The 9,789-nt window shown below is 40.0% G+C and overlaps 3 protein-coding genes across 3 annotated transcripts; 2 read left to right on the top strand and 1 right to left on the bottom strand.

Annotated features, from left to right (window-relative positions):
* Positions 1 to 168: 168 nt before the first annotated feature.
* Positions 169 to 2,172, top strand: LOC135937257 (uncharacterized). The gene is made up of 3 exons (XM_065480370.1): positions 169 to 565; positions 620 to 807; positions 1,398 to 2,172. Exons 1-3 carry the CDS (start codon positions 266 to 268, stop codon positions 1,528 to 1,530), a joined length of 621 nt encoding a protein of 206 aa, XP_065336442.1. The 5' UTR covers positions 169 to 265; the 3' UTR covers positions 1,531 to 2,172.
* Positions 2,156 to 3,400, bottom strand: LOC135937256 (uncharacterized). The gene is made up of 4 exons (XM_065480369.1): positions 3,263 to 3,400; positions 3,150 to 3,209; positions 2,762 to 3,064; positions 2,156 to 2,707 (listed from the first exon to the last, which is right to left on the bottom strand). The coding sequence occupies exons 1-4, from the start codon at positions 3,335 to 3,337 to the stop codon at positions 2,423 to 2,425; spliced, it is 723 nt and encodes a 240-aa protein (XP_065336441.1). The 5' UTR covers positions 3,338 to 3,400; the 3' UTR covers positions 2,156 to 2,422.
* Positions 3,401 to 4,290: 890 nt separating this feature from the next.
* Positions 4,291 to 8,920, top strand: HDAC3 (histone deacetylase 3). Its single transcript, XM_065479137.1, has 4 exons — positions 4,291 to 4,446; positions 4,517 to 5,321; positions 6,029 to 6,563; positions 8,057 to 8,920. The coding sequence occupies exons 2-4, from the start codon at positions 4,600 to 4,602 to the stop codon at positions 8,285 to 8,287; spliced, it is 1,488 nt and encodes a 495-aa protein (XP_065335209.1). The 5' UTR covers positions 4,291 to 4,446; positions 4,517 to 4,599; the 3' UTR covers positions 8,288 to 8,920.
* Positions 8,921 to 9,789: the final 869 nt, after the last annotated feature.

Here is a 9,789-nt window from a genome sequence, read left to right on the forward strand (position 1 = left end):
AACATTATGTACTGTTAAATAAAATTAATTAAATGAAAGAACCATGAATGGATACGGTTGCTGTGCTACAAAGCCTATTAAGATTTTTCAAACTAGCAGCTGCGCTCCCGCTGAAAATCTGTCCCCCCTCTTCTCTCGTCGCGGGAAACCCTTTCAACTGAAAAACTTGTTCCGTTGGAGAAGGGAGAAGATCAGAGCGATTAACAAACACGCGAATGGTCAGAGTCTTTTAATCGAAGACTTGGACTGTTTTTTTATTTTTACGATGGCCCCAGACGTAAAGAGCGACTCTTGGAAAAAGTCCACGGGCGGCCGAGGCAACGATATCGTGCCAAAAAGAAACACGAGGCGCAAACTGTCATCGATCTTCGACAAGGAGAAAAAGCCAAAAGGCGTGGAGAAGTCGCCCAGTGGGCCCTTGAGGGACATGCGGCAGTTCAGCATGGGCCGGCTGAAGATCCCGACCGTGAGGACGTCGCCAACCAGAAGAGCCTTCCGGTCCGGCGCTGACAAACTCACCAAGACCTTTCAACAGATGAAAATCAGCGTAGATAACCTCCATCAGGTCCGTTATTTACTGTTTTTAATATTTTTTTGTAATTAATAATTTTTTGTGCAGATGCTGAAGGGTCGGACGGCCAGAAGACACACACGCCTGGAAAACGTGGACACGCCATTTGCGACGCCCCAGACAAGAAGCAAGAAGCTGCTGGGACGGACGCCTACAAAATTGTACAGTCCTTTTGACATCGACACCACTCCCAACGGAGGACTCATCTCGCCAACCGTTTCAGACACACCCAAACGGTAAAATACCTAAATAATTATTATTGGGTTATTCTCTCTTGCAATATTAAGTGATTTTGAGAAACGTCACCACTATTTGACATTCCCTGAATTTTTAAATAAATTCCAAAGCAAGTACCTCACATATCATTGATATTCAGTATTGAGAAATGTTTCAACTAACTTAAAAAGGAGCATTGGTTATTTTTCAATATTGAAAGGCTTTAAATTATTTTATTATTGATATTGAATTCAACCTTAATAATTTAATATCAGTTTCATTTTTAATTTTAACACGAAATTCTACTGTAAACCATGACATACAATACACCTATCATAAAAAATGTTTTAAACCTCGTAAAGCAAAAAACACTCAATTAATTCTAAGAAATTGTAACTATTAAAAGGATTTTACTTGCGATGGAGGCAAAAATTAAAAACCACACTCTCATACTGAAACAGCGGCTTTATAGTGCAAGAGTGTGCTATTTAATTAATTTTTTCTCTCATCAAAGGTTTCAATAATAGCTATCCATCCTGAGTAAGTTAGTTGAGTTATTCATGTGAAAATTAACGGCAAAATTTTAAGTAATGTGTTGTTTGCTCCTTAGCGCAAGACCGTATTCGCACAAACTGTTTAATTTGGAGCAGCAGGAAAACCAAAGGCCAATGACGAGGAGCATGGTTCAAACGCAAGCAATGTTGACCATGCCGTCACCAGCCTGCAAACATTTACTTGATTAACTTGTATGTAACGATGTTTATCAAAGGACGGGCAGCATAAATATACATCAAAGCCTCCAAGCCGCAGCTGCGTAATTCTGAACGAACAAATTTTTATTTTTAGTACCGAAATTGGTGATAAACTTTATCATAATCTGAATAAAAAAGATCCAAAGGAAAAGAAAATAGCCTAAAACATTTTGATTTGATTTGAAGTGCATTTGTGTCACATCTTAAAACGTCAAATTGAATGATTAAACGAAATTGAAAATCATAAAATGTCCATGTGTTAATGTTAATACTTATATTGATGCATGTATACTTTAATTTACCAGAGGCATGTTCTACTAGTGACCGCCCGGAAAATTATGTAAATTCTTGATGAAAGACAAAATTGATTATTTTATAGTTTTGAGTAGGTCTCATTACCAATATTTTATAAATATTTAAACACATATTTGTAACTTGCCTGATCGCTGATGTAAAAAGACGCTTTGAATACCATGAAATACTCTACCTTACAATTATTAGAACAATCTTTACATATCATCCTGCCAGTGAACTATTCTAGTATGCGCTAGTAGTTTTAAGTAAATATATTGTGAGCAACTTTTTTATAATTATGCATGGCAATAATAAAATCGAGTACTTTTAAACCTTTTATTTTCACTTATCATTTATTGGCACTTTTAAGTTGCAACCTTTCCAAGGTCCATCGATAACTAAAAATATATAAAACAATTTTTAGACTTTCAGGACATAATAACTTTGTTAGGAGGCACAACCATCACGGCCCGTAATTTACAAGTATCAACAAATTTCCACATATCAGTCGCTATCAGACTTATCAATAAAATGTTGATCTACGGTCGAAGCTGCTTTCAAGTCAGTTCAGTAGAAAAATTTTAAGCGCTTATCTGACTGCGACGACTCCCAGGGAGGACTGCTGTTGCTGTTTCCTGGCGGCCTTTGCCTGAGCAGCCAACAACCGAAGCCGAGAACATGCTTTGTTGGCCAGTTTGATGTAGAACGGAGCGTGGCCCCACCAAATTCCATTTCCGTTTCGCTCGGCACGCCGTTCCGACTTGACCAGACTCGCGTGCAGCTTTTTGTAGGCCTCGCTGGAGGTCAAAAGTTGGTCAGGAGGCTCCACTCTGGCAAATCCAAGCTCGACCAGACGAGACCCGACATCATTGCCCTGTGATAAATAAATTTAATTGAAGGGTTTGATGATTCGGATGATCGGGCTTACATTAAACGAAATCAGGGAGGAGGCTGTGTTTGAGTTGGTTGAGAGGACGGTGAAGGTGACGGGCTGCGACTCGAGGACGATTTGCAGCCAAGACAGGCCATTGGTGGTGGGTGAGACGCCGCAGAGGGACACCGGCAAGTAAGGCGGTTTGCCCTCTCTGCCCAAGGGCAGAGGCGGAGTGTGTGCGATTTGTATAACGGCGGCACCGTTGCGCAATTCTGCGCCCTTGACAATGCCATTCAGCGGTTGCTTCTGCTTGATGAAGTTTCGGGGAATCTGACTTGGCTTGGAGAATTTCTGGATCTGCAAATATTTGTAGCGAAATTTGTGTTATTGACACAGCAGTTTTGTGTATGTATCTGTGTATTTTTTTTGGTAATCGACTTACAGGTCGCACTCTCCTGAAAGCCACAAATAGCCCCGCGAATCCAAGACCGTACAGTCCATACTGAGAATTTTGACGGTTATTTTTTGTTACGTCCTGCAAGAAATTACAATCACCTGCACTCCTTTGCTGTTCGTTTCGAGCGTGTCGGCGACTTTGTCGAGAAAATTATGGTTTCGTGACGAACCCATGGTCGACGGTCGGAAACAAAATATGGGGCGTGGCTTAAAAGGGGGCGCCAGTGGACAAAGCGGGAATCTTGCAGCTAGTCATCACATGGAAAACCTATTATTCAGGAACTCTCACAGTTTCTGCCAGATTACACATCTCGCCAGTTCATCAGTTCTTATGAGAATCCCATATAAATCACTCTCATCAAGCCCAATATTACAGCACCCTACAATTCCATAGAAAAATGCATATTTAAAATTTTTCTCCGGGGGGGGGGTGGCGAAATTTTAATCGGAATCGTGAAGTCAGAAGACTGCGTTTACAGTACCAATATTTATACATCCCATATTGACAGCACTTTAAAATATGGAAAAGCTACAGTTTTCGCCGCCGAGTTACAGTTTTCGCCACCCCTACTTTAACATCGGGATTCTCATAAGAACAGGCGAGATGAGTAACGCGGCAGAAACTGTAACTTTACCATAATAAAGAAGCAAAATTCATTTGACTAGGCTAATAATCCAAGCCGAAAGATGAGGGTCACAAACAATTAATCGGTGTTTTTTCCAGTAGCCCATAAAGTAGTGGGTGTGAAACTGTGAAACATGACACAAATGCAAACATGGCGTGTATTAATAAATTTTGCATTAAAAAGGTATAACATTACATAAAAATCCCCCAAAAAATGTAAATAATTAATTATTACTATTATGGAAATGGTGACGAAAAAGAGTAGGTTCATGCAGCAGGTGGACTGCAATTTATACATGTGCCTGCACTGCATCAATTTGATTAATGTCTTATTATAATCATCCCTTGAACTCTGCTCTCGCTCTCCAAGGCAAAAATCCTCGCACGCGGCTTTCTAAGATAAATTTTGAATGAAGAGAAGAGAGAAGAGGTCCTAAGGCTGCGCATTAACCACTTTGAAAGGTCTGCGCACGCTTGCTCGGTATCAAGGGCTCGGACCTAAACAAGCACACCCAATGCGCAGTTGTTTACCTCGCCCACTTTTTGTTTACTTGTCGCGTTTCCGAAAACAAAATCCCAAAGTTTTCGAAAAACTCACCATAAAGTGGGATTTGACTAATCTGAAACTGAATTTAAGTTTTTCTTGCAGATGACTGAGGTAATTTTCAGACTTAATCTTCAATTTTGAAAGAGAAACCCCTGTCCTTACATTGCGTTTTGTCCATCAGGCCGACACCGGCGAGTTGCTTTTTTGCTTACCTAGCTCTCCCGACGGTGCCTTTGATCGATCGGACGCCCGGACAGCACTAAAATGAAAATGGCTGACTCGCCGCTAGCACATTTGGAGCATTCGCCGCACTCGCGCAAGCGGGTCACCTACTTTTACAGCCCTGAAGTGGGCAACTTCCACTACGGGCCCGGACACCCGATGAAGCCTCACAGAATGTCGGTGACCAACAGCCTGGTGCTCAACTATGGTCTGCACAAGAAGATGACCATGTACCGACCCTACAAGGCCAGCGTGCACGACATGTGTCGGTTCCACTCGGAGGACTACATCGATTTCTTACAGAAGGCGACGCCGAGCATGATGCAGAATACGAGCACCAAGTATATGAACAATTACAACGTGGGTGACGACTGTCCCATTTTCGACGGCCTCTTCGAGTTCTGCTCGCTCTACACGGGCGCCTCGTTGGACGGTGCCACTCGTTTGAACAACCGTACCTCGGACATTTGTATAAACTGGTCTGGAGGCTTGCACCACGCCAAGAAGTTTGAGGCGTCTGGCTTTTGTTATGTCAACGATATTGTGATCGCCATCCTCGAACTGCTTAAGTTTTACTCCCGTGTTCTCTACATAGATATTGATGTGCACCACGGGGATGGGGTCCAGGAAGCTTTTTATCTCACGGACCGAGTGATGACTGTTTCTTTCCACAAGTACGGAAACGGATTTTTCCCTGCCACAGGAGACATGTACGAGATTGGCTATGAGAACGGCCGATATTATTCTGTAAATGTTCCTCTCAGGTTAGCAAATTCATTATATCTCATGCTTTGTTCAAGCATTCAATCCAAATCATGCAGCGGTGTTTTTTTGCACCACGCAATACACAGCTCTTTAAAATCTGAGATAACTTTCATTGGTTTAATTTTTTCCAATTTTCCAACTATTGCAAATAATATAATTTAATAATCCACGCTACTGTGTTGTTAGTAAATTTGACTTTAATTTTACATAACATATTATTATATATGGGGAATTAAAAAATGATAACCTCATCCCACAATGTTTTTACAAAAGAATGCGGGTTTTTGACAAATCCTAAGCTGTATTTTAGTTTGTAAAAAAACGTTTTTTTAATCCCTATAGCATTGGAAAAACTGATTTGCGGCTTTTCGAAATTTTTGCTCAATTTTCCAAACTAATAGCATAGATTAAAATATTTAATGTTGTAGGGGCAAAGAATTAATCTTTAAAACAATCCATTCTATTGCCTTTATTTATCAAATCACACAATTAATTGAATTTTTGAAAATTAAATATATTTGTTCTTATTTGACTTAAAATATTATCTTTTCTGGAGTCAAAATTGGATATAAACAGCAATATGTAGAGAAACTATAAATTGATTTCCCTTTTTTAATGTAAGTTCGGTGTATTAAGCAAAATTGCCGAACTCTGTGTTCTGTTTTGTTCCAAAATAAACATTATATTTTTTTAATTTTCATTCTAGGGAGGGGATAGACGACGCGAGCTACCTGCCCGTTTTCAAACCTGTAATTCAGTCGGTGATGGAGTACTACAATCCGACCGCTATCGTCCTGCAATGTGGCGCAGATTCACTTGCGAATGACCGCCTGGGATGCTTTTCACTGACCACCAAAGGCCATGGAGAGTGTGTCCGGTTTGTGCGCGACCTGAACGTCCCTTTGCTGACCTTGGGTGGGGGTGGATACACCTTGAGAAACGTGGCCAGGGCTTGGACTTACGAAACGTCCCTACTGTGCTACGAGCCTGTCATCGACGACATTCCGTACAGCGAGTACTTTGAGTACTTTGGACCTGATTTCACTCTGCACCCGGAAATGGTGTCCCGCATCGACAACGCCAACCCAAAGGGCTACCTTGAATTGATCACCAAGCACGTTATTGATAACCTGAAGATGCTGCAAGGGGCACCTTCTGTGCAGATGCAGGATGTGCCGCCTTCCTTTTTGGATCCTGAGAGAGATGGCATCGCTATGGATGCGATGGACCCTGATTCAAAGGTGAGGAAACGTTCATATTTTATATATTTTCAAATGTCTCAGAGTTCAAGTGCTAGGTGCAATAATAAAAAACGAATTCTTAAATAGACTTTGCATGTTAATTCAAATGTTGAAGCGCGAGTTAAATGTTTTTGTGTGAAATGAAGAGCCCTAATACTGGGGCTTCTAATTGTAGTAAAATTCCTCGCTTATGATTGTTACGTTTGATTTGAGACAGTAATTAGAACAAAAATAAGATGAATTACATTTTGTGGCAAAATGTTGCAAGAACAGTCAGTAGCTGTTGGTGTCAAATGATTGAAACAACTACTCAACTACTTAATCAACAAAATCAACAAGAGTTCGGGAAATCCTGTGTTTGAGTTTATTTGAATCGTATTTATTGTTGTGTTCAATTGTTTAGAATGAAATTGGGGCTTAACTTTATTTAGGGTACATGAAATAATTGGAAAGGTAATTCGTCACTTATTTAGAAAAATTAATTAAAGTCAATTTAGTCAGAGTAAATTGGAATCAAATGTTCTGGAACTTGCGTGGGGTCAGAAAAGCGTCAGAAGTTGTGTAGTGTAATCTCTTGACTCCTTCGCAGCAATTTATAAAATTTCTGTCAACCATATTTAAAAAAGAGTATATTTTACTAACAAAGTGATGCTTTGAGAAACTTTCTCTAGATGTCAGAGGATATCTTAGTTTCAAATGATCTTTATTATGGTTCTGCAGGGCTATTTTGCCCCATACATTGCCATATCCAGACAAATAAACTCAAATAGGAACATAATTTTATTGTTAAGAGAAGTGAGACATAAGCTCAATATTTCTCGAGGAACAGTTCTTTTAAAAGTTATTTAAATGCACTTAAGTTTTCGTTCAGACACAGATTCGGCGGTAGATCATTCCACAGGCGGTAGCTTTGAACTTGAAAACAGTTTTCGGGCACTTCAACACTTACAAATGGGGCCAGCAGTTTCATTTGAAGCGCTCTTGTCCTGCCAAACAAGTTAATGACTTACATTGTGGTTACTAGAGGGCTCATTATAAGTTGTACTGTTTTTGTACAGAATTTTAAGTGTATCTGCTTTAACAGTGCTAACACATCATGTATATTTCTCCTGTCTACTACATTTAATATTTGATATTTTTTAAAGAGAACGGAAAGTTTTTGTCTACGATTAACATTATAAACATAACGAATTACATTATTTTTGCAATATTTGTAGCTTATTTAATTGACAAGGACTGATATTACAATACACAATATTACCACAGTCAAAAATAGGCAGGATTAAGCTCTTAACAAGTTGCACTCTTTCTTGGGTTACACTTCTAAATTTTTGTAAATTTTATAAGGTGTCATAAACTCTTTGAAAAATACGCGAAACTTATCTTAAGTTGGCTCAAATTATTATTAACATATTGATACATTCCGTTTGTAATTAAATTCTTCTATTAATGATTTATGAAGTTTTAAATTAACCGATTCAATATAATTCCAGATGGACGAAGACAAAATCGTCGACGCTCCAAACGAGTTTTACGACGGTGACAGGGACAACGACAAGGACGAGGCTGGATCTCCGGTGGTGGCCAACCTGATGATCGCTGAGCCGTCGCCGTCGACAACCCCGACGCCGGCGCCCACCCCTCCGTCCTCACAGTTGCAGCCAGCAAATCCTGCGACGTCGTCAACCCCGACCCCTGCAAGTCAGCCGGCCGCCAGCACATAGCAGGCTCTGATGGCGAGGCAAAGCAGCCTGCAGCCAGTGGTTCTCTTGCACCGCACCTCTGATGGTTGAAAAGGACTGTTCTCAAACAAGCAGCGCGTGTGGTTCTCAGTGGAGAGATTCGCTCAGTCTCATTTGAGGATCGCTCCAGTATTTTGCCGAAGAAATTAACTAGCTATTTTTATGTGCATATTTTTGTGTAAATCGATGGACTCATTTACTCTATTTTAATTATATTTCTCTGGCGTTGAAGCCTAGACATTCGGATTATGTCTCACTCACTCACAAACACACGCATACACTCTTTCTCTCTCACACAGACACACACAGTGCAATATTTGGACTGACGGAATAATAATGCTATCTATCTACTATACTCAATTATACATTTCATGATGCATTTTAAGGAGAAATTCATAATTCACTAACTTTTAATTTTATTTTAATATAAAATTAGGTGTAATTAAAATTTGTGATATATCGCTAACTTAACAAGGATTATTTTCAAATACCTTGAATAAAAGACAACTTATTTATGCATGCATGTAAATTTTCCTTTTTTTATCATATTGGCTAGTGCTGACATTGGCGTGTAGATGTTGCATCGATTTCTGAAGTACAGAGTTTAATCTTGAAGCTTCCTGATTTTCATTTGCACCCAAGTGTCATTTAAATTAAAACTTGAGCTGGTGACGATGGGAACGACATTTTCTAAATTAAATTGTTCCTAGACTGATTTTCATTCAATTACTGCATTGATTTCAAATAATGCTAGAAAATCTACTTGTAAGCATTAAGGCTGGTTAGCAAATAAAAATATAAATTACTCCAACTATCAATCAGTTGAAATAGGAAATTCAAGCGGTATAATATGGTATTAATCAAAAACATTAATTAGAAACCCACCAGTCTTCCGGCTAACTGCCTGAGGTTATACAGAAAGCTGGTGGTCCAAATTGTTGTGGAAATCGGATTTTACGAGGGGAGCTGGAGGCAACTAGCGTGCACATTGATTGGATTCAATTGTCGCGTCATGGGCATAGTGATGACGATTTGACCATATTCTGTTCTCCTTGAACTAGAGCGCTGACCTGAGGAGTGACGTGAGCTATCACATCGCGGCGCATACGATGACAGTCCGTCAAATCACGGCAGTGTCTTCAGCGGGCTGACCTGACCTCCGGGCCAGTTATTGGACGAGCCGCCAATTTGCGTGCCAAGCTAGGCGCGGCGGGAGCCCACTGCCGACCGCTGCTTCGATTTAATCAAACGATAGCGACAACGTGTAGGGGTTAATCGCGTTGGGCACAATTGACTAACGTTATGTAACGCGTGAATTGTGCACACACACGATTATATGAACGCAATTCAATTTACACTTCCTTAGTAGTTATTTTAATAGAGTAAACTTAATAATGGATTCAGTCGGTCGGGAGATGCATGTGGGTGTGAAATGCTGCATAGAGCAATCAATTGATAAAGAAGGAGAAGGGTTGCAAAATTAA

The sequence above is a fragment of the Cloeon dipterum genome, chromosome 2, assembly GCF_949628265.1.
Source record: "Cloeon dipterum chromosome 2, ieCloDipt1.1, whole genome shotgun sequence".
In the NCBI taxonomy this organism is placed as follows: Eukaryota; Metazoa; Arthropoda; class Insecta; order Ephemeroptera; family Baetidae; genus Cloeon; species Cloeon dipterum.

Coding starts and splice junctions, on each gene's coding strand:
- LOC135937256 (XM_065480369.1), bottom strand. CDS start 3,337: ATGGGTTCGTCACGAAACCATAATTTTCTCGACAAAGTCGCCGACACG. Junction 3,210..3,262: donor CGAACAGCAAAGGAGTGCAG/GTGATTGTAATT, acceptor CAAAATTCTCAG/TATGGACTGTACGGTCTTGG. Junction 2,708..2,761: donor CCTCCCTGATTTCGTTTAAT/GTAAGCCCGATC, acceptor TATTTATCACAG/GGCAATGATGTCGGGTCTCG.
- HDAC3 (XM_065479137.1), top strand. CDS start 4,600: ATGAAAATGGCTGACTCGCCGCTAGCACATTTGGAGCATTCGCCGCAC. Junction 5,322..6,028: donor TCTGTAAATGTTCCTCTCAG/GTTAGCAAATTC, acceptor TTTTCATTCTAG/GGAGGGGATAGACGACGCGA. Junction 6,564..8,056: donor CGATGGACCCTGATTCAAAG/GTGAGGAAACGT, acceptor ATATAATTCCAG/ATGGACGAAGACAAAATCGT.
- LOC135937257 (XM_065480370.1), top strand. CDS start 266: ATGGCCCCAGACGTAAAGAGCGACTCTTGGAAAAAGTCCACGGGCGGC. Junction 566..619: donor GCGTAGATAACCTCCATCAG/GTCCGTTATTTA, acceptor TTTTTTGTGCAG/ATGCTGAAGGGTCGGACGGC. Junction 808..1,397: donor GTTTCAGACACACCCAAACG/GTAAAATACCTA, acceptor TTTGCTCCTTAG/CGCAAGACCGTATTCGCACA.